This window comes from Coturnix japonica, chromosome 12, assembly GCF_054131305.1.
Source record: "Coturnix japonica strain WE chromosome 12, WE-NBRP24, whole genome shotgun sequence".
NCBI lineage: Eukaryota > Metazoa > Chordata > Aves > Galliformes > Phasianidae > Coturnix > Coturnix japonica.
Genome location: NC_140674.1, coordinates 3,925,206 through 3,948,904, shown reverse-complemented (window position 1 = coordinate 3,948,904; position 23,699 = coordinate 3,925,206). Strand labels below are relative to the sequence as shown.

The window sequence follows — 23,699 nt, the reverse complement described above, 5'->3', positions numbered from 1 at the left end:
AGAGTACTTACAAAACAACTGCAGAAGCAACACGATGGATGTTTGAAAGGAATTTCAATGGTAGAACAGATGAGCTGAGTCCAAGTACTAAGCTGCTTGGGCCACACGAGGGTTACCTACCTTGCAATCACTACTCAGCTTAAAGTCATCTGAAAGGCTGGCTGCATCATGTCACACGTGAGAAGCAAAAGAGAAAGCACTTGCAAAACACTCCAAAGAAACCTGAAGACAAGATGCACTCAACTGCCAAGAAATCTGTTTCTGGTGACGTTGCAATGCCCTACTCAGATGACTGTACACATCATTTCAGACATCAGAAGACCCTTTCATGCCTCCTGTAATAACTCCATAATAGAACAGCTTATTAACTCCATATTCATGAATACATAATAAGTATTACCTATCAGAATTTGATTTGGGGACCCTTTAAGAAGCGGCATGAAGACAGTCAAGATCTATAATTTAGGGGTTTAGCAAAGTCACAGTCCTAACACGTACAGGATTCAGATGAGTTTCTCCATCACAGCTCTTACAAGTTCCTCAGAAAGGCCATGATGGGTAGACAAGAAAGTGAGATATTTCTCTGAGATATTGGACAATATGATCAATATGAACCAACACAAGTTCAAGGAGTTTCAACATATAATTAAATATCTTCAAACTCATAACCAGATCTAAAACTGTCACATATAGGGCTTGGAAAAGATCACCATGTTAGTATACATTATGTCTTGGTACTCCCAAGTTATGCATCTCTCAAATTTGCTACTAAAGAAATAAGTCCAGTTATACAGGGGAAAAAAACAAAACAAAACAGTAAGATATGGAAATAAAACATATTCCTAGAACACTGTAACCCAAAGGTGAACAGGAGAATTTTATTTGGTTCATTATGCAAAATAAGTATACAATTTCATTTTATGTTTTATAGAGGTTTTCCCAATCAGGATCTACTCCCCATGGAGAGTAAAGAAGTGCTATGTATTATCTCGGTCTTTGAGGTCCTTGGAGAACCACACAACCTGAAACACCTGGGGATAATTCCCTTCCATGAGAACATCATCTCCAGCAAGTCTGAACTCGACCGACTTCAAAACCAAGAAGATAAGAGACTCACCCAAGAAGAAAGAGCAATGAAGTTCTTAACCTTTAAAGTGAGGTAACTAAGAAACATCAGAGATGTGCAGTCCAAAACTGGATATCCGCTTTATTTTCAAGTATCATGCATTTTTTAACTCCCACTTTTTACTATGAACAGGTCCTTGAAACAAAGAGGAAGGAAAGAGCAGCAAGAACAATTACAAAGAGAACTCCAAAAGAACAACCAGCCTGTGGTGACTCTGGGCATCACCTGTGTGAACACCACGATCTAGAAGAGAAAGACACACAGACTTCCCAAAAGACATCCAAGCTCTCAGGTAATTTACCAACATGCATTTACAAGGGAGACCTTCGGTGCTAGATCAGCTTTCTCCATCTCTTCCTGCTTTTTAAATCAATAAGAATACAGTTTCATCAACTCAATCTGGAGATAATTCACTTTAAAGTTACAAAACCACATAGAAATTGAAAAAACAGAAATCCTCGTTTTCTGCTTCCACGCTGTTGAAAAGGGGAACAAAATTCACCAGGTGGGGTTTATCAACTCTAACAATCTCTTGGAATGTAGCAACGCAGAAATAATCTGTTCAATTAATCTGCTACAAATAGCACTTTTAAGGGGTAGCCTATGCTAGTTCTGTGGATGCACGAGCACAGAATGATTGTCTATAATACTTCAGAAGTATATAAAAATAATTTCCATCCAAATGGAGTTGGACAGAAGTTACTAAGTGAACTGATTTGCCAGTGTTATCTGAATGCACTTTTGTTCTGATTCCTAAAGCCAGATATAACCCATTTGGGGCAAGCAAGAAGCAGTAAGGAACACTATAGAACATATGAGCACTGAGAAAATTAGCATTCTGGTTCAACGTGCCATCAAGTTTACTCTCTTTTGGGACTCTCTGAACTGTTCTGAGTTCAATTCCCAGCTGAGAAAGAACAGACCTCTAATGCATTCCTGCCTAAGCCCTGATAGCAGCATCTCTTCTGCAAAAGAGACCACGTGAAAGCAACATGGGTGCACCAATCCCCAGTGTATCCACATCTTTAAATACAGTTAATTGAGCACAAACAGAAGTAGGTTTGAAAATGTTACAGGAAGTCCTGGAAGTCACCTTCTAGCAGTGTAACACTGCATAGCTTGGAACAAGCTGGAGTGACTTGATGTGGAACTACAGAGGAGAGGACAAAATGAACTATCTCTGTATTTTCTCATCTCGTGTGTTCTGAAAACCAAGTAGGTAACCATATTTAAGATGTTCCCACCCAGAGAAGAACATTCAACATGAGGTGAACAATCACAGAAGGAAAAACAGCCCAAGAAACTTTAAGCCACCACCTTTAGTTCTAATATGGAATAACCACAAAGGATTTTTAGGGATTAAGTATACAGGAGAAGCATCCAACTCGTGTTGTGAGATCAGAACATTTACCTACCAAAAGCAGAGCATTTGGATGAAGCAGGACATCTGTCCGGTAGGGTTTTCAAAAACCCCAGATGTAAATATCTAAAAGGCTGGAACATTTGTAGCAGATACAAGGAGATGGATACACTAAAACCTGTCTGCTGCAAGCTCAGGACAGTTTCTAAGTTTCACTGTCACAGAAACAAAACCCAACATGGGTGGACCTGAATCAGAAACCCGCAGTCAGGGTAAGGTTTGACAACTGTGCTTTCTCCAGCTTTCACCTCTTCCTTTTCCATTCTTCCTCCTCTCCCATTTCAATGGTCAGATGCAAAATAACCATCAGAAATTAATTACAAATTTCACATGCTAAAATGCCCCTTGTTATTTCTCCAATTAACATCTACTGTGGATAGTACTACAGCTTAGATATCTGTTCAATGTCCATTAAAGTACTAAAAGCTCCTCCCAGCTGCTGCATACCACCAAAATCAGCTTATTGTTGAAGGTAAGGATAAAGTTGAGAAGCGATTTCAATCTTTCTAATCCCAATTGAAAAAAAAATAATAATTTTACAGTAAAGAACAATATAGCACATAAATATACTTATGGTTACTCAGCTTTGTGTTTTAACACTTGGAAACTTATCATACAATTAACACAGCACAAACTGAAGAAACACAAGGAAACCCCAAAACCAAGGTCATTCCCAATCTTAATTCTTTACTGTCAGACACCGCATAAAATGAGAGTGCTGTAGAAAATAGCACATGGCTACAGTTACAGCAGTACAGAACATAGATAATGCTAAAAGCAATCCCTTCATCAGCTTTCTCCACATCACACCACAGAAACCCTTGAACTCCTATCTAAAGTATCCCACTTGAAGAGACAACTTACCTTGTCATGTTTTCTTGCCAATGAAAGTACCTCACAGAAAGGGGAGCTGTTTCAATGGCCCACATCTATCATTAGAAATATCCATACCCTACTCCTACTCTGAACCTATCTCAGTTTCCAACACTCGTTGCCTTTACGTATGTGAAAAGTCCTCTCGACCAATTTCTGCTGCCAATAGAAGAGCCTACCCCAGTCAACTCACCTGTCCGATACAAAAGGTTAGAATTATCGGAGCACCTTTGTCTAGTTTCAACTTACCTTCCTTTCACATCTCTATGTTCACTGACAAACCAGGAGATGCTGCTTTTCCCACCTCTCAAGTATGTTCTTTTGTCTCATCCTTTGCGCTGGCTCTGGCAATTGTGCTCCAAGCTGGATGAGAGCACTAATCAGCTGAAAAATTGCCTACTCAACCTTGAGAACAACACATCTCAAATTTCATATGCTCGAGGTCAGCAGCGGATGAGAGCTTAGCCAGCTTTTTTAGATTAGGTTTTTAAATAGAAAAACCACCACAGAAGCGATTATCAGTGCTCCGTATCATCAGCATTTCAGCTTTGGAACACATATCCTCTCCTTAAACCAGGTTGCCACAGTAAAGAATTATCTGAAGAGGCAGGAGGAAAAAGAGATGCACCTGAACAAGGATTCCTTGAAACAGATCTTCTATCCTGTGATGGAGAACGGCTCTTCTGGAGCTACAAGACTATACGAGCAGCACTGCTGTTGCTTCAAACACATGATCCAAACCACCAAACACGTATAGTCACTCTGTCCCAGCACGTTTCAGACAACACACATGGGAAGCATGTTTGCAATTTCAGCAGCCATCCCTCCTGCTTCCTTTCCTTTCCCAACAGAGGAAAAAACCAAATACATGTCAATCATCAGGTGAGCACTAGCAGAACAGCATACATACTAAAACCACTTTAATCAGTTGGTAGGCAAATACATGTAAATGGAGTTCTATCCTTTGAACGTTGCTAGAAAAGTTGACCCTTAACAAGGAGATAAGCTGGAAGAATGTAGTTCTGCACTGCAAACTGAAAATGAGCATGTTTGGAAAGGAAACTATTTTTAATGCTGACTCTGATCAATATGAACCACAATCGTAGAACAAAAATCAAAAACCAAATATGAAGCATCACAAGCTCAGTCGCATTGCTGATTCTATGGCCCACGCTCCTCTCAAGCCCAAATTACAGCTGACTCTTAACTCCCCTACACACCCAAAGGGCACAGTGTGACTATTTCTCCCTACTTTGCCTATTATATTTCTCCCCCTAACAACCATCTCTCCTCCACAGTTGTCTAATATATAAGAAACAAGTTGAAATCTGAGGTATCTAAGCATTCAACTGCTGTGCTGAGCCTAAAGTTCACCGCTCAGACCTGGAGGCCTTTGTGAACAATGCTCAAGTGCCTCCTGCTCTCCAGCTACACCAGCCAGTCTGACGAAAGACGTCTCTCCCCTTACCCTGCTTACAGCCTGCAGCATCCCCGTGACAGCACTACACCTCAGAAGTTGGCACCTAGAGAGCAGCGCTGGAGGAGCTCCATGCCCTGACAGCAGTGCTGAAACAGATTCATTAACTGTCAGTGCTGTGAGTAGCAATGGCAAGGTTTGAAACATTGAACATCCCTCATAGTCTGATCACTTCTAGCCAAACGCAACAGGCATACTTCATTTCCTATAGCTTAGTCCACCTCTGGTGTTTAGAGTTAGGAGTTACACAATTTATTAGAAAACTGCAGTTCTATGCATTTGTACCTTCTGTTGGAATAAAAAGCACGTGCAAATGGGCAAAAAAATTCTAAGATAGAAGTCTTTATTGTAGCTTCATTTCTTCCCTACATATCTACATTATATTTCCACCTGACTCTACAAAAGCCATTATGTTGGAAACCACTCTTCCCAGAACACAACTTCATTCCCAAACACCGTTTGAGGTGCTTTCATTTTCAGCCTCTACCACTCTGAAAAGCTTGCCTGCCTACTACGTTCCTCAGTTTACCTCCTGGAGGGGAGCACTGAAACAGGGCACTGCTCCCAGCTCCCACTCACAACCCACCTAAACCTGCACAAACATCCCTGCCAGATTCCACAACCTAAAGAACAGGCATCCCATTTCCAGGCCACGGAGAGTCTGTCCTGCAGCTCAAGAACTGCAGCTCCAGGAGAATCAGGAGCCTCTTCTCTCAGTGCCTGAATGATGCTAAGCAAAAACACTTTAAAGATCACATAACTCGTAGATGAAAGTCCTGACCTGAAGAATGACACCTGAAAGCTTCACGCTGTATTTGAAAGAATACCTGTTTATCACAGAGTACCACACCAAGTAGGTCATCTGACTTGATTGCAAATGCACAGAGGCAAAGCATAACAGGAACAACGCTCTAAAAACTCATCTGCTCTCACAGAGTCCTGCAGGTGAAAACCAAGGCAAGGATGTACACAAAGAACAAAACATGACTCCTGCAGAAAACTCAAGCCCAGGGAGAGGTGGCAAATGTGACTGTGTACATTTGGGATGTGCTGTTCATCCCTTAGAATGACAGGGCAATGAGAACGAGAGGCAGAAGTGGGCACTTGGCACCTGGCTGATGGGCTTCCTGGTGTTCCATTGGAGATGGAATTCCCTCTCTTCCCACTCCATGAAGCTGCTGTTCACATTTCACACAGCTTTCCCTGCAGGCACGTGTGGTTATTTTATAGCCACCTAATCATGCCTGGAACACTTTTTCAAATCCAAGAAGAAATAAATGAAAAAGATGGCTGTAATAAACACAGTTTGAGGTGTTCCAAATTATTTCAAAGCAACTGCCCACAGGAGATGTAAGATAGGTCCCACAGGAGCAGTGTTACTACTTAAAATAGAAGCTCTTTTTTTTTCCTGGTCTGTGACTGCCTTCTGGCACCTTCTGTTTGAAGAAGGAAGAATCATCCTCAGCCAAACACAAGCACCAGTCCACTGCCCCTCAGAGGAGCTTCTAACATTAACTGATTTTCCATACCAAGACTTAAGCCAGGTTAAGCCCAACCACACTTTGGTTGTACCCAAATATCATTTTCACAGCCTTCAAAACACCAAGCAGAACAACTCACCACCACGATGCTGTCAGCCTAAGCCTGCAGGGACCCCAAAACGTAACTGTCTGATTCAAAGCAGTCCACAAGTTCTGATCCACTGCCAACCTCCATATCAAAAACACATTCTCAGACACTCAAAATCATACTGCGTGGGAAACATATGTATAACAAATTAAATATGCTGCATAGATCTGTACCACTACTCCCACCAGCGTACATGGCTACCGGGGAAAAGGGAAGATACAGCAAACATAGGCTTTGACAGTGGTTCTCCAGCACCCAACAATGCTCCTATAGGACAACTCCTTCATTTTCCTGATATAAAATGTTCATGTAAGTTTGGAAAACGCTTGTCTGGTAACTGCAGCTGTGGGTGAAGCACCTCCAAAAAGGATACACACAGCAGTAGCATGGGAATCCTCAGCACACCACAATGACTATTCACAAGCCTTACAAGATGACACCCTATGATTGCTAAGGGGAACAGCCTGATGAGAAACAGTTGGGACCCTGAATAAGTCAGATCTCTCAGCAAGAAGGCTCCTTTCAACATCAGCTGCTGAGATGGCATTTAAATCACTGTCTGAAATGACAGATTGCCTCTCTGAAGATATCACACTAACTGTGAGCATGACAAAACATTTCTCAAACAAGTCTCTGGCCAGCAAAGAAATGAGTGGGCAGAAATAGGCATCAGTCTTGCACTTGAACAAAGTGGTCCTAAGATTAAAAGTGGGTGAAGAGCAACTGGTAGCCTAAAATGCTGCCACACAGCAAAGCATGTACTGTTGTCACAGCCAGCATCTTGGGATGGAGCTCTTAAAAAGCACAGAAATGTACAGAGCTGTCTACATTCTGCTCCTCTGCCAACAATGACAGAGCATTGAAGAGAACTTCTGACTGAACACAGTCTTTAATCACTTAAAACATCAGCTCGGGGTAGCCTATGGATTCTCAACACTGAATATGTTGAGTAGCTGCTTACCTGACATTCTTGCTGACCTTGCCAAGTGCAGGCAAAGCGCATCTGAGAAAATGTGAACTGTAGGGCAGTAGCACAGAAGATTAAAGGTTTAGAAGAGCACTTAAGTAGACACAAAGCAAACCTGTAAGACCTCTCAAGCATAAGCACGGACTCAACGTACAGCTTACGTTTACAGAAGGAAACTACAACCTTAAGCTTCCTCATTTATAGAGGTGAATACACACACTTCCACACAGACATGGATATGCAGAAATGGGCCTTGTACATTTTCAACAGTCCTCCACCAGCTACAGTAAAAGGCTGTAAATCAGCCTTGTAACAAACCCCAAAATTCCAAATCCTGAAGTCACTAACTCACAAGCAGGTGTGCACAATTCACTCCTTCCAAACTATTAATACCCAGATGAAAATAACAGAAATGATGCAAACAAAAGTTCCATGTAAAACTGGACCATGGTTTCTCACTTCTCCCATGAAGAGGAAAACCAAAAGGCCCCTCACCAAAGCAGGACTTCGTGTGGGTAAAAGCCAGCTCTCAACATTACTCCTCTGACAGCTCATGGGAAAAGAAAGAGATAAGATTTGGTAGTTTATAAACCTTCAGAATATGTAATTATAAGCTTTCTCCATTTACAAGACCACAACTGGATTGGCATGATTTTCAAGTCCAGGAAGCATTTAGCTGTATTTTACCTTTATCAAACCTCATTCAGAAGTTGCTTTTCATTAAAATATAAAAGGATGCAATTAAAAGAAAGCCCCAAGCCCGGGTTACTCATTCAAGTTTCTTTAATAGCACACAAAGAACAGAGCTACTATAACTAAAAACAATCTGCAGAAACAAAGCCTCTTAAGACAGCCCTTTCTGATCCTTGATATTCATACAGTCCCATCAATCAAAATACAAATCTAGGTCATCCACACTTTCAGCCAGGATGCAGGAAGAAAAAAAGCAGCATATCTCAGGAACCAAAGATTTACAGGGAATTCCACTGAATACTTGGAATAGCTTCTGAAACACACCTCTGCCACCCCAACAGCCTTTTCCACCCCACCTCACCCCCATACCAGCTAATTCCACCTTCGACACATTTTCAGATAGCCCAAGGCAAAGGAAGAAGGACAAAGCTGTATCTTTCTGCCCACAAAGAATCTCCAACTGAAGCTTCTTTATATCTTAAATTGGACTGTATCACACCCATCCACTAATTGGAAAACAAACCCACCACAGAGGATTTGTTTAACATCAAGAGAGACATACTCTCAGAAGCAGGTTTTTAATCAGAGTCACGAATTGAGCTTACCAACCAGATCTGCCCTGTGATTTTTTTTCCTCCTTTTTTCCCCCTGCACTCTTCAGAAGCACTTGTCCTGTCAGATGTGTAGCTTTAAAAGGTCCAAGGGAAGATAACTTCGGCATAAATTCCTTCAGCAGTTTCTAAGCAGTTATTGGAACCACTACAACACTGAGCCATTCTTAAAAGGCCAGCTCTTCCAACCCCTCCTTACAGTTACTGCTTGCAATCTTGTCATTTTTCAGAGCATCTGCTTGAGAAGAAATAGCTCCTGTACAAAGCTCAGCCTCAAAGACACTGGCTGGTGGTCTTCACTGTACCAAAAGGCAAAGAACGTATCACAACAGACACATCCAGGGACTGAAGAAGAAGGAAGAGCTGAAAAAGTTGTGTGATCAAAGACCAGATGCAAGCTCAGAGAACTTCATGACACAAAGCAGCATAGCATCTTTGATACTGGAAACTAGACACCAAGCTGGCGTCCAGAAAAGAAAGCTATTGTGAAATAAACTGGTATTTTGCTGTCTTTAAATGAACAGATCATGAACTAACTGGTGAAGCCCATCAAGATTGTTACCGTGATCAATTAATTTTATTCCAGATCGCAGAAAAACTAAAAGGCAGCTCAGCATAAAATTCAATGTCATGTATAGACAACACAAAGAATTTCAAAAACTAGCTAAGACAGATTGCCCAAGACTTTTGGTTCTGGGCCGTCACTGCAAAAGATGAAAATAATGCCTCAAAAGTGAGGGGAAGGGATCGCAATGCTTGTGGCTTGCAGTTAATAGAAGAGAGCAGAGCAGGCAGGGAGCACTGCCCCACACTGCAAGCACCTCCAAGAAGGTTCAGTCAGCCCACATGGGCGTATGGAAACACCCACACCCCTGAGACCACCCAACCCAGCTTCCTGAGCAAAGGAGCAAGAACAAAGGGTAGAAGAAATGGCGGACTCTTCTACAGAGAACTGCTGAGAACCTGAGAATATGGACAGTAATGTACCAGATGTTTTCAGACAGGTAAGAGAGTATTTCAACAAAGAAAGTTTCCAAGACATCTATATAAACACCTGCTTTGGTTCCCACGCATTGCAGAGGAATACTCACGCTGATAAGTTGTCCATCCCATCCCCAGGACACCTTCCTGAATGCTTTTTCTTCTGTTTTTTTGTTTAAATCTACTATGGATTTAAGATCGTCCTAAAGGACACAACCAGCAGCCTTGCCTTTTTGACCCGCTTGGTTCTGGTGTTTTGCCAGTCAGCTGAAGAGAAGGCCCAGTGTCACCAAAGTCAGATGTGGGAAGCGACTTGCTGTGTAGTTACAATGGGAAGCACATAGCCCAGAGACAGCAAGGAAACAGACCTTTGCATCAGCTTTACTACCCACTCAGCAGGGCAAAACTTCTACTTAATCTTTCCATCATTCCCACTACCACTGGCACACAATAGAAATACTGAAATATAATTTGCATCACAATTTATTTCTATGGAAGTGTTTTCTTTCTCCTTGCGGTTCCCTTCATATTGACGGAAGCCATGCATCAGAAAAAAATCAATGCTCAGGCATAGCAGCAGGGGAAGACAAAAGAGGCAGGTGTGATGACTTGGCAGAGGACAAGAAGAGAGCAAGAGGAAAGCAGAATGGATTGAAAACCTTCTGTGAATGTTTGCTGAACATTTATCCTCATTGCTGCCAACTGGGAGGCTGCCTATATGCACCACAAAGTAACAGGGTGTTAAACCAGTACCATCATGTTAGTATTAGAATCTCCATCAAGATCTCTCAAAAGAGATAGAGCTTCTTCCCCCTGACAGACAGCCCTAGCAGGACTGCAGCTAACCCAGCTTATGCTTAACCAACAGCCCCAAAGCCCTTCAGATAACTTACATGACACCTTGCAGGACTTTCTGGGGATCCAGGTCAAACAATCTGTCGACGTAGTGGCGGCTGCTGGCTGTTACCTCCTGCAGAGGAAAAACAACGACTCCTTTTTAATGAGTTTTGATCAATTCATATGATGGCTGATAAGCAGGAATAACTAAAGCAACAGCAAGTCTGTTGCTTGTTGAAACCTACCAGGCAAGATAGCAGCAAAACCACAGGATCATATTCAAATGCGCAGTACGTTACCGCTGGGCAACATCTGCACAAAGAATTAACCCTGTGTTTAAGTGGGACTTAAAGAATAAGATGTACTTAACATGGGTAGCAGCGCATTGCAAGTCAAAGCAAGTTAACGGAGTGCTGCTAGGTGCTTGTGTGGTCACGAACAGGACACACAAAAGGGGTCTCCTGCAGATATCAGCACTACCTTCAATTCCCATTTTATTGTGTTCAATTACTACACAGAAAGAAAGAAAAACAACCATGAATTCCTGCAAGAAAAACTTGATAAGAGCTGTTACTGTTGCTCAAGAACCGTGCTGACAAACAAGCTCACGAAGAGAAGGAAGCTCACATTAAGACACTTTGCTGTAGGGCGCCTTATCACTTTCACACACTGCAGGGACAGTCACCTGCTCCAATGACTTATTCTGTTTGAGAAGATCCAAAGTTGGAGATGGAAAGCATTCCAAAGGTATGGGTAGGAAAGGAGAAGGTAAATTTCCCTCTGGATTCTCACAAACACGTGACAATGTATTTCCATTATCTCACTGTTTTTTTCTTCTTTCTTGCCAACTCAGCATTTTCTGATACTCTTCCCATTAACAGTTTTACTTGAACAAAGTTATAAAGGAATTGCAAACACTCCATTGCTTTGCAAGCACCCACTCTTGGCTAAACCTGTGCCTCTTTGCTTGGAGACAGCAGAGCTGCCAGCAGCACGACGGGGTCTCACAGAAGACTGGGAGGAGGAGCTGGAGGCAGCAGGACCCCTCAGCCTGCAAGATGGCTCTTCAATTATACTATGAAAGTCCTACAGGCAAGTCATTCAGATTTACGGGCTGATTTTCAGGTGGTGCTGTGTGGAGCCAGGAGTTGGAAGCGATGACCCTTATGGGCCCTTTCCAATTTGGGAAATTCTATCATCCTCTGTGTAGCAAAGAATAGATCTGAGGACAACACGGGACTTCCATGTGCCTGCTCCACATCCTCATCCACAGAGTCACTCTGGGTTTTGGAGATTCCTCTGCTTTCTGTTTCTAAAACACGCTGCTTTATCAGCTGGGGGAGCCTCATTCATAACCTGGGGCCGCAGCGAGCACAGGGATGTCCATAGGACGTTCATACCGAGGCCACCGAGTTCTCAGGGCGGGACCCACAATAAGCGCTATTTCCCCGCACCGCGGGGTTCTCGCTTAGTAACAAATCTACACCGCAGCCCCGCGGGTGGCAGCGCCCCGCACAGCTCGTAGGGCGGGCGCCGACCTCACGGAGGCACCGCGCGGCGGCGGGCAGCTCAGCCCAGCAACTCCGCAGCGCCCGGCCCGGCCCGGCCCGGCCCTGCACGCCCCCTCCCTGCGGGGCCCGGGGCGCGGGCAGCCCCGCGTGGGGGCGGGCGGGGGCCGGGCCGGAGCCCAACGAGCGGAACCGCCGCAGGAGTTCGGAGGGAACCGCGGCGTGAAGCGCGTCAGCGAGTGGGGGGGAAGAGGGGAAACACGGCGGAGCGAACCGCGAGGTGCCGCCGCCAACGCACAGCGGAGGGCGGCGCTGCGGGGACAGAGCCCCGAGCGGGGAGAACTTGTCGGGACGGGGCACGAGGGGGAGCGGCCGCCAAACCGCCGCCAAACCGCCTCACTGCGGCCCGTGCCCGTTCCCGCTGCCCCCCGCCGCACAAAGCGCCGGGACAGCCGGGCAGGTGCCGGGCCGTCCCCGCCGTCCGCGCAGCCCCAAGGTCAGGCCCGGCCCCGCGGCCGCCTCCCCGCCCCGGCTCCGCAGGGCCCGGCCGAGGCACCGCGTTACTCACCGACAGGACGCTCATGCGGAGCGGCGCCTCCAGCACACACGCCATCTTGGCGGACGCAGCAGCACCGACAGCTCCGCCGGCGGCGCCCTCACGCGCGCGCCGCTGTGGCCGCCGCTGGGCACGGGCTCATGGCGGGGCGAGGCGCCGCCGGGCGGGACGGGGGGGCCACGGGGGGCGGAGCGCCGCAACCTCGCGGGCGGCGAATCGGCCGATGCAGAAACTGCGCTGCGTGCTGCCGGCACAACCAGGCGGCGCGTGCGCGATGGGCTCGGCGTGACGCGCATGCGCACACCGCCACCGAGAGACCGGCGGGGAACGGAGCCTGAGTGAGAGCTGGGTGCAGCGCTGGAGGGGGGGGGCTGAGAGCAGAGCAAGGGCAGAACCACCTCCATCAACCTGCCGTCACACTGCTCTTGATGTGACCCAGGACACAATCGGCATTCTGGGCTGCAAGCACGCATTGCTGGCTCACATGGAATCTTTAACCCTGCTCACCAACCATCCCCTGCCCAGCCTGTGTGTGCTGGGCATTGCCCTGACACAAGTGCAGCACCTCGTACTTGCCCTCGTTGAGCTCCACACGGTCCGTGGCTGCTCAGTCAGCTCCTCTGTATTCCCCCAGGTAACCTGCTCCTGCTTTAATCCCTACGGACTTTCTTTTGGAGCTCAGTAAGTCCAGTTTCATCCTTGTTGATCCACTGAGGCCTCCAGGCATTCTTGGCTGCCTTCCTTCTCCTCAGCACACGCTGCTTCTGGGCTTGGAGGAGACGGTCCGTGGATACCAACCAGCTTTCTTAGGCCCCTCTTCCTCCCACGTCACCCTGCCAAGCAGATCCCAAACAGTTCAACATCTGCTTTCCACATCCAGGGACATTTGGAATCTCGAGATCATGAAGTTACCATTCTGTCTTGGTGTTCTCCTGCTTTCTTGAAAGCCAAAACTCATTAAGCAGAAAGGGCAACAGAACAAACCAAACCATAGAAAGCCAGACTAAAACAGGCTATTAAAGGTGACCTATGGCTGGACTAATTTTTCAAGTTCTTACTATATTTTCTACTTTAAAATTGCATATGATACTACAGAGGGAACCCTTTACTACCATGATAGTCTTCAGATCACAAGAAAACAGGCATTAATTTTTTTGCACCATAGACCCAAAGGATACTCAGCTATTTTCAGTATCTTGGTTACTTTAATGGTGACTTCAGATGACCTGAGGTTTACTCTGAACATCCCCAATCCTTCATCCTATCTTACCACAGCTCTCTTTGGTGGATGTTGTGAAGGGAAAAGCATTAATACCGTCCTACAACTCAGTCAACAAGATAGTGTCCTTTGGGGGTAGGAGAAATTAAGAACCAAGATGTTAATGGTATCAGCACACCATTATAGAGCTGTTAATCAGACCTGTAGGGAGCACTGACACGTATATGTATATGAATACTTATATGCCGCTTTTTCCATGATGAACTGCTGAGAAACAAAATGCATCTCAGAACATGAAACTGATGGTAAAGATGGAAGTTTAAGTGTTTGCCTGCTACAACCCACACCCCCAACCATTTCACCCATGGTTCCCTGCTCCATTCTCCTGTAAAGATGCCGCCTTCTTCACACAGTTGGGCATTAGAGCAATAAAAGCACAGTGGAGGCACTTCTGATCCCAAGGGTGGCACAGCCCTCAGGAAATCCCTCCGACTCTAAAAGCTCAGAGCTTCAGAACACCCATAGAACTTCCATGTCATTAGGCCCATTCGTTTTACAGTCTATAGTACTTAAAAGCTTCATTATAATTAATCCATTAAGTTTTGTTATCCTTTCAGCCTTCGAGGCCAGAAAAATGTGATTTGTTTGCTAGTAATTCAGAGCATACAGAAGAGTAAGAGTAGAAATAAAACTTCAGTTTCCAAGATCTATATCCTGGCAGCTTTTGTTCTCCCTCAGGCTTATAAAGGTATTTAGGAAAATTCCAATCTAAGCTTTAAGAACTGGGCAAGTTACATACTAACAAAGAGAGCAGCAGGTGAAAACATAGGCTAAAGGTAACAGTAGGCAATGCTGTCTCAAGCAACTCACTATCAGATTCACAACCTTAATTAGTAAGAATTGAGACAGTGCTGATGGTCACGTTTAGGAAGCTACATAGCTGCATTTTAATTTTAAGGTATGTTTCTCAACTTTGAAGAAACAGCATGAGTTGTTTAAGAACAGACACATCGTCCTCCACGGTCCTCATAAAACTCATGCTACAAATTGAGATGTGGCTCTCTACTAAAATAAAAAAGAGTTAGAATCCAACACTAAACAATACACACAGTTTTGTTTATGACCATGAAGTTTTTCTACAGCACAAATGTCACCAGAAACAAAGCCTTCACTCTGCTATTGCTGTTTCGTTAACCTGGGAATTCTGCTTTCAAATTTAATCCATGGAGTTATTGCATATGCTACTTTGTGTTTAAAAATATACATATATCAGTATAAAACAAGACAAAAGCAATAAAATCAAATAGTTCAATCTCACAAGTCAGACATCCCCTCGCTTTGATTTCACTTACAGTTTAAAAGCTCTGGTTAAACAAGGATGGTGAACCTTGTATAGCAGTACAGCACAGGATACTGAGTAAAAGCTGATAAACAAGAACTGAAACAAAAATAACTGATCATACATGACTATTAAATTCTTTGACAAAGTAATTTGTTACAGGATTTCGCTTGTGACTTAAATGTTTAATCTAGAGAAACATTCTTCCCTGTAAGAGGTACGCTGTGCCTCTTCAGCTTCAGGAAGTAGCATGATTAAGATCAAATAACTTTAAAAGTTCACCATAGTTCTCACCACTATTGCATAAAAAGGTGGTAAGAGAGTTATACATCATATAGTGTTATTTTGTTTCCTCTTCATCCTCTGCAGCATAGATGGCTTGATTCCTTCTCTTAATTTTAATGCCACTGTTCCCATTTTCACCACCACTAACTCGTTTTAAAGGTCTCTCATTCAAGCTCTTCTCTTCCACCTGCTTATTCACACCAGATTTCTCCAGTTCCTCATTAGTGGAGTCCATAGCATCATCAGATGATACTGCCATGGAATCTGGCATGATCCTGATGTCAGAAAAACTTGCAGAAAACTCAGGAGGATGATCGGGGGAAGGATCTACAGAACACGTGCTCAAATCTTCATCACCACCATCATCATCCAGCATTATTTCATCTGGATTAATGGATGAAAGCCCAGAGTTATCAGTATTATATTCACTAGGTTCCTCTGCTGACCCACTACTGTCCATTTCCTCTTCTTCCTCTTCATAGTCTCCACGTACTGAGCCCTCTTCTTTAACCTGCTGGATTCTGTTATTGATGTCAGTGAGGCCAAACTGGGCACAGAACTCAGTGGTCTGTGGATTGATGGTATGAACTGGTTCCATGTTTTTTTGGGGCTTGCTGGGATCATAACAAGCAGCTGTCAATGTGAAGTTACAAGGAATTTTGAGGTTATGATTCAGCTCTTCTAACACCTCCTTGATGGCCTCTTCCGTTACGCTGTAATCCCACCTAAATAAGTACATCAAGTTAAAAAGCGCACAGATAATCAAAAGCTATTTTCCACTCCCACTGCAAAGAGAAACTTGTAAACGTGGGTAACAAATTCACCGTACACAGTTTCTCAAACTTTTTTTTCCTGGAAGGCATATCACCTTAGAGCAATACTGACACTCTGCTCTCCACAGCTGGGTCTGTGTATCATGCCAGCTGTGACCCAGTGAGCATTCATCCTCCCCCCCCAATAATGCAGCCTGATTTTCAGTAGCACAGTAACTGACAAAGTAATCAGCCACCATGTATTTTTGGATCTGCAAATGGTGCTAAGTTTGCAAACAAAATTAACTATCTGTGTAGAGTAGTAAGGAAGCTGTAAGCTCTAAGAGCACAGCTTGTCATCATCTCCTTTGTTTGCCAAGGCATTTATCAAATCCTAAAGACATTAGAGACTGCGGAACAGAGAAACACAGTAATAAAATACATATAATTCCAGCCTCCCTAAGTCACGCTTCACTTTCTACTTTGCATGCTACTTACTTTGCATGGAGGCCATTATTTTCAGGCATATTCCATGAGCTCTGAGTCACACTAATCAGACTGTTGGTAGCCTTGAGGACTGCAATCCATTCAGCATCATACTCCAGCGAGTCACCTGCAGTAGGATCATGCTCGATGTCTATTATCTGTTCAAAAGAAACAAACAAACAAAGCAAGAGATTAGATATTTCTCTCAATACCAGAAACCGATTAAAGTTTGAAGCGTGACTTTCATGGCACAGAGTTTTAATCAAGTTTGAAGTACACTGAGCTAGTAGTTTCAATCAAACAAGCCCTCTCAAGTCAGCCATACCTCAGAATTCATTGCCATAAGGGGGAAAGAAAGGACAACCAATCATTATAAGAGGCACTTCCACAGCATTTCTCTTTTTTTTTTTTTCTTTACCTTGCAGCAATTAAAAATCATCTCTCTCTTCTCACTGCTGCCAGCTACTGGACAGTTAGATAATTTAGAATGCATGAATTTAGAAGGCATTAATTTAGATTGTGCCTTCTTAGAATAGACATGGGCAGAATTGTCAGCAATGGTTACTTTGCTACGTATATTCTTAGCACAGCGATGAGGTTAACATCAATTATTTTTAAAAACAGACAGCACATTGAAGCCCAAATCACTTCGTCTTCAGTGACATCAACCCAAATCAAACAATTCAGATGAGCCAAACCGCAGCAGACAGCTCTGATTTTAAATAACATATGAAGCAGTTCAATTTCTTAATGTAGTTCAGAACAGCTAAGCACAAGTGGATGACCGACTGTGGAAGTAGGCTTACTACTGTAGATCGGTTTCACTACGGGATTTTAAGAATTCAAAGAGGATCAAGTCATAAATCCAGATATGAAGGAAGTCACTACCTGACCCAAACTAGTTCAAGAAAGCAGCAGAAGAGCTCAAGACAGGATTTCATTTTAAGTCCAACCTTTATCAGAAATGCACAACAGGAGATTCAATACAGATTAAAGTAGAGCTACTGATCTATTAAGAAAAGAGATTGTTCTAAACTGGAAGGAAATGGTAGGTGAAAGCAAACAGCTTACCCACAAGACAGGACACCAGATCTACTTGGAAGAACAATATTTGCAAAGACAATTCTGCCCATACACCATTCCTAGTTTCTTCTCAGTTCCTCCACTTATCAGAACTGTTCTTCAGCTTATACCTGAGCACAGCACTCAGCAGTCGAGACAAATTCTTAAATTACTTAAAGGGAAAGCTCATGGCATACAGTCATCACCTGCAAGAAGTCTCTGTGAGGCAGACATTTATCCAGAGCCAAAAACTTGGTTGCTTTTGGTAGCTCTTCTTTGGACTTTGTCTAGGAAAAAGAGTTACCAGTCGTTAGCATTTATATGAGACTTGACTACTACAAACAAGTCATATACAGAAATCTAAAGGCACATTCTACACACAAAAACAGTTTCTGAAACAAAGAAGCAGCATAGGATTAAAAGAAAGAAATTTAAGGATAAAGAGAAGGACAGACATCAGCAAAGGTCTAACAAAAATTTGAACACTGATAGCAGCAAGCTAAAGAGCCACAGGCCTCCCTCAAACAAGGCAGCTGGACACGTCTAGCTTTGATGCCAAAAGAAAACCTTTAACACCTTTACAAACAGACTCAAGTCCAGAAGATCTGGAGTTTCATTTCCACAGCTAATGAATTGCAAATAAGAATAGCACATCATATCACTATCAACAACGACTCAAATAAAGAGAAGTTTCAGCCTGTGGGGACTGTTTGGGTTTTTTCCTGCCTTTTTTTTTTTTTTCTTTTTTTCTTTTTTAAAATCCTGTCTATGCAAGCAGACAGCTTCATTGGGCAAGACTGAAAGGTACCCTCCCACCTCAGCTTCACCACTACCTTCTCATTTGCTTCTCTACCTTTATTTTGAAATTTTATCCTTCCCCAATAAAATGGCGGAAAAGGGCACTTCTGCAAAGTTCAAAATCAGAAATGTAAAGTGCAGTAACCTGAGTTATTTCCTGCTGCCCCTGAAGAAGATGAAGTGGCAAACACCTCTAATTTATTACATCTCTCATTTCATTAAGCTAGTAATTTCAGGACCATTTAATGCTTTGGGACTCAAGCTGAACATTAACTACTAGGCAAACACACGTTAAGAAGATGCATTTCTGGACATGACTACCTGCATTAGAACTCTGACACGCCCAGATTACACAGACACTCTTGGTTTTATTCTTTACCTCGTGTTGCATGAAAGCTGCAAACTTAACATGGAGGTGTGCTGAAAACCAGTAATTAGGTTTCAGATGCTGCAGAAGCTCAGAAGCAGCAGGGCTTCCTAATGTGTTGCTCTCCACTTCTTGGCGGAAGAAGGACTTCATTTTAAGCAGCTGTTTCTTGTTTCCATAGTGATATATGCTCCGTGGCCAATCATGTGACATAAATATGTCCATTGGATGTTTTAGCTATCAAGCAAAAAATACATATAGTGTAAATAAAACACTAACAAGAAAAACTTTAAAATTAAACATAACAAGACACTGTGTAATAGCAAGTGCTCTCCTTCAGATTGGATACCGTTAGCTGTGAGCACCTGGCTCCCTTCTCAAAGGGATGAAACACAACAGCGAGCACAACTTGTAGGTGCCTTTGAGGCTGTCGGGGGTCTCTAGTCTCCATAGATCATCCTGCCTGCACCTTGGGGTCGGCTGTTGTGTTTTACATATACTACCTTGTAAGACAGATGGGATCATTACAGTAAGCATCAGGCACTCAGGAAAAGACTGAAAACAAGGTCTACAGAGTAATGACATACCACCAAAGTAGTCATCTTCCTCACTGATTTTTTTCATGCTTTGTTTAGAAGAGATAATGGTTAAGCATAATATTCCTCCTCAAAGGGAGCATCCCTTACAAGTCTAGTCAAGCATCTTAGGTACATCTTGGTTCAACATTCAACGTATTTCCATCAGCTGTATCCGTATCTTCTAAACACTTCAGCACCTAATGGCTACCTGAATAACCATTCACAAGATGCTCATAAATACATGTATTCACGCTGCATTCTTAGCCACAGATCAGCCCTTGTGACAAAGGGGGGAGTAGGATCAATATTAAAGCCAATCATCCCTTGCATTTCTAGCTGTAGGAGGAAAAAAAGAAAAGCCCTCAACAGCTGTGATTTGAGATCAGCTCATCCAGCTGGTTCAAGGTTGATTAATGAACATTGTATCAATCAGCTCAAACATTAGACAAAGTAGCACACATCTTCCTAGAGCTAACAAAGCTCAATGGCTGCAGTACAGCTGGACTTGTTCCCTTCTGAGCTTCATCCCATTTAACAAAGTATCTCCCTCTCCTGCCTGACTCACATCAAATTTGCACAGCCACACAACCTGGTAGAGGAGGACAACAGGAATAGCGGTGGGGTCACAAGCAGAATAAAATGACCTGTTAAAGTTGTCAGAGATTTGTTTCTATGAATTACTATCTAGCAGCATGCTGTTCAAAACAGCTGTAACATCTCACTTTTCAATTAACAAATAACGTTTACCATTGGTTTGTTTGTTGCTTTTAGAAAACAGACCACAAAAACCACCATAGACTTTGCACCGACCTGCTTAAGTTTGAAGACCTCAATGTTCCTGACATGGTAAGCACTTCGGATTGTTTGCTGGTTGTATGGTGGACACTCAAAGTGGCCTGGAACGTTGAGAAAAGAACAGTTGTCCAACAGAGATTTTGTACCTCTCATGTAAGGTAGGACAGCACTCTGCATTACTTCCCATACCCCTTACTCACAGTCACACTGCACCACCACATGCCATACCTATAACAGAGCTATTTGCTGCACAGCCTCACAACATACACATCTACCTGAGCCAGTTAATACCACAGAATCATAGAGGTTGGAAGTGACCTCTAAGATCAAGCCCAACCATTGACCCATCTCCACTGCACCATGTGTCTCAGTGCCATATCTCCATATCTCTTGACCACCTGCAGGGATGGTGATTCCACTGCTGCCCTGGGCACTGTGTTCCATCAGGTCTACACCTGCATGCTCACCAACACAGCCACAGAATGTACAGTAGTCGGAAAGCAGAAAAAGACATCAGAGAACAAACTGTAAAATGACTTTTTCAGAAGCATTATCACCTCAAGTCTCATCTCTCACAAGCAATATCTAGAAAAAGAAATCACGTACTCAATAAAAACAAATCTAGTTAAAACCGATGGGTATTAGAATTAAGCATTCAAAAAAACTACTCCGTTCTTGGCAGCTTGCAGGCCACCTCCAGAGCTCCTCCAGAGCAGTGTGCCAGGAAGGGAGCATCCATTCTGCCCCATGTTTAGCAGTGAGACAGACTGAGCTGCCCACCTGCTGAGCCCCGTTGTCATTTGTGAGCCATCTCTGGCCCCAAGCTCTGGAACACACACACACACATAAAGCTGAGGGGAACAGAATCCCACCCGGTCTGGCCCTCGCTCCTGCCGTACCTTTCCGGTAGTCGTGAGACTTGAAGATGCCCGAGATGCCGCCGATCCTCACGCCGCGGAACCGCACCACGCCCGCGTAACCTGCGGGGAGGAGCGGAGCGTCACGGCCGGGAACGGGGACGGCGTCGGGGGAACTAGAAGGGAGGGGAGCAGCACGTACCGAGGTAGTAGATGTTGGGCGCCACCCATCCGCCGTAGGGCAGCTCCTGCAGGTGGTTGGAGGCCTCGTGGTTCCCGCCGATGAACACCGTCAGCACCGGGGCCTTCTTCTCGCCGGAGTAATACCTGCGGGGGGGACACGGCACGCTGCGGCGGGGCGGCGGGGCCGGGCGGGCCGAGCCGGCGGCACTCACCGGTAGAACGTCTGCATGTGGCGGTACTTGGCGGGCACGGCCATGCAGCGCAGATCCGCCTCGTTGCGCACGGCCTGGAAGTCCCCGCAGCACAGCAGCAGGTCGGGCCGCACGTTGTGCCGCCGCTGCAGCAGCTCCAGCGTCTCGTACATCTTGTCCAACGCGCCATGGCAGCACCCCGCCACCGCCACCTTCATCCCGACGCCGGGACACCGCGCACGCGTCGCGCTGCGCTTCTGCGTCACCGCCCGGCGGAGCCTGCGCGATGCGCGGGGAGCAGTACGGGGGGCGGAGCTGTGCCTGCAACGGGCGGGCGGCTCAGCGCGGTACGGCGGGCGGCTCAGCACGGTACGGCGGGCGGCTCAGCACGGTACGGCGGGCAGCTCAGCACGGTACGGCGGGCGGCTCAGCCGTCTGCCCGTAACTCCGCTCCGAGCAGGGCCAGGGGCACTTGGAGCCTTCGTTAGTGCGAGATCAGCCGGCTGCTTCGCTTTCCAGGCGTGGTTTTGCAGAGCAGGGGTTGACTCATCGTGTGGTATTTCTGCGTCACGTCACAGCACCGCTCCTTACTTTTTCCACTTTTTTTGCTTTAACAGCCCTGAGGGATGGCACAAAATTGCAGGGACACGGTTTGGCGTTAACTCGCTGCTGCTCACCCTGTAATCATGAAACCGAGTCGACGTTCCTGCTCCCCTGAAGTAGCGAATATTACACAGCGGCCTCTCTTTGGTTACTAAGAAAACAAGAGTGTTCTCTAATGGATTCCACAGTTTCACAGCACTGTGTCACTATGTGCCATTCCCCTCCCAGCTCAGTCCCCATTCAGTCCCCTTGCTGTCTTTGCAGCTCCTGGGTTTGTTGTCTCTGGCTCATTTCTCATCCCTACGTGCCACTTATCGGCAGTAAATTGGTGCTGAGCTGAGTCTGTATGTTCTTGTGCTGTGGTGTTTTTGTGTTTGTACACCATTAACTTGCCAAACTGAGCTGTGGGTGTTGAGCTGCTCTGGAGTTTCCACAGCAGCAGGACCACAAAGGGAGGCAGCCACAGGGTGAGCAGTGGTGAGTTAATGCTCAGCCCCTTATTGTAATATTCCATCCTCTAGGACTTCAAAAGCCTGAAGTGCAGCTGAAGTGCAGCTCTCCCCCACCACATGATTAGACCCCTCAGATCCTTAAGTCCAACCCCAGCCCACCCCACTGTCCACTGCCCACATCCCTCAGTGCCACATCTCCACAGCTGAACACCTCCAGGGATGGTGACTGCCCCATCTCCCTGTGCAGCCGTGCAGCCTCGCTGCTCTGTCTGAGATGAAATTCTTCCTAATATCCAACCCGATGTGCCCTTTCAGCTGTTTCCTGCCTGCACTGATAGCAGTGTTTGGTTTTGGTTTTCTTCTTGATCAGGCAGCAGCAACGTAGAGCCACGGGTGTACTGGGTTGAGAAAGGACAGGAGGCTGAGGGGACACAGGGCTGCACCCCTCACATCTGAGAACGCTGAGGGGAAACTCCTGGAGAACTCCCTGTCAAGACCTCGATAGCACTTCTGAAGATACAAAACCACATTGAGAAAGCTCTGAAGAGAGCAGCAAAGTGAGCATCTGCCACTGACTGCTGGGGAGGGATGGTGGGACTGGAAGCGAAGTGGTGGGAAGGTGGCAGGGTGTGAAGCTGCCAGAGGTGCTCCACTGAGAGGTGCGTGGGTACGTGTGCGGGATAGAAGGGTGGGACTGCTGCTACACAGCGACAGCTCAGAGCCCATCCGAGGAGATAGAAAGAAGCCATGAGATCGGCCTGAGCGCCCCCAGGCTCCTCCGCAGGGCTGTTGTGGTGCCTTCGGTCACCCCCCGCCCGCACAGCGCTGTGTGTGGCGCGGTTCGGCCGCGCTTTCGCTCTCCTCCCTCTTCACTTGCGCCCTCAGCCATCGCTCCGTTCTGTGCCGACGGACTCGAGGCACAGCGGCATGAAACCGACACCCGGAGCGACCACCGGGAACAACAGCGGCCGGCGGGGAATCGGCGTGTGTGAGGGGCGAGCGTGAGGGGCGCGGGGCAGAGCGCTGGGCTCGGCTGAGGAGGGGCGGAGGGCGG

At 45.5% G+C, this 23,699-nt stretch overlaps 2 protein-coding genes across 28 annotated transcripts in view; both read right to left on the bottom strand.

The window, feature by feature from the left end:
* ARMC8 (armadillo repeat containing 8) overlaps positions 1-12,848 on the bottom strand; it is a 53,292-nt gene extending 40,444 nt beyond the window's left edge. For all 25 annotated transcript variants that reach the window (XR_014933138.1, XR_014933142.1, XR_014933140.1 and 22 more), the window contains exons 1-2: positions 12,691-12,848; positions 10,671-10,747 (exon numbers count right to left, since the gene is read on the bottom strand). Coding sequence is in view for 18 of the 25 variants with exons in the window: in XM_085512625.1 (XP_085368751.1) it covers positions 10,671-10,747; positions 12,691-12,735 (122 nt within the window). In the remaining 7 variants the exon portion in view is untranslated. The remainder of the gene's footprint in view (positions 1-10,670; positions 10,748-12,690) is intronic.
* A 1,967-nt stretch (positions 12,849-14,815) lies between these two features.
* On the bottom strand, positions 14,816-21,838 carry DBR1 (debranching RNA lariats 1). Of its 3 annotated transcripts, XM_085512642.1 has the most exons (9): positions 21,612-21,838; positions 21,419-21,543; positions 21,259-21,339; positions 20,635-20,814; positions 20,375-20,460; positions 18,999-19,223; positions 18,028-18,108; positions 16,772-16,917; positions 14,816-16,246 (listed from the first exon to the last, which is right to left on the bottom strand). In XM_085512642.1, the coding sequence occupies exons 1-9, from the start codon at positions 21,806-21,808 to the stop codon at positions 15,577-15,579; spliced, it is 1,791 nt and encodes a 596-aa protein (XP_085368768.1). In that variant the 5' UTR covers positions 21,809-21,838; the 3' UTR covers positions 14,816-15,576. The 3 variants fall into 3 exon arrangements, 2 of the variants coding, with proteins under 2 accessions (XP_085368768.1, XP_015726480.2); XM_015870994.3 differs by lacking the exon at positions 20,635-20,814; XR_014933144.1 differs by lacking the exon at positions 20,635-20,814 and having other exon boundaries at positions 14,993-16,246; positions 17,831-18,108.
* Between the last annotated feature and the right edge of the window lie 1,861 nt (positions 21,839-23,699).

What these genes read in the sequence shown, in the direction of transcription:
- DBR1 (XM_085512642.1), bottom strand. Translation starts at nt 21,808, where the DNA reads ATGAAGGTGGCGGTGGCGGGGTGCTGCCATGGCGCGTTGGACAAGATG. An exon ending in CACATGCAGACGTTCTACCG is followed by an intron (nt 21,544 to 21,611) that starts GTGAGTGCCGCC and finishes TCCCCCCCGCAG; the next exon opens with GTATTACTCCGGCGAGAAGA. An exon ending in AGGTCTTCAAACTTAAGCAG is followed by an intron (nt 19,224 to 20,374) that starts GTCGGTGCAAAG and finishes TTTGCTTGATAG; the next exon opens with CTAAAACATCCAATGGACAT.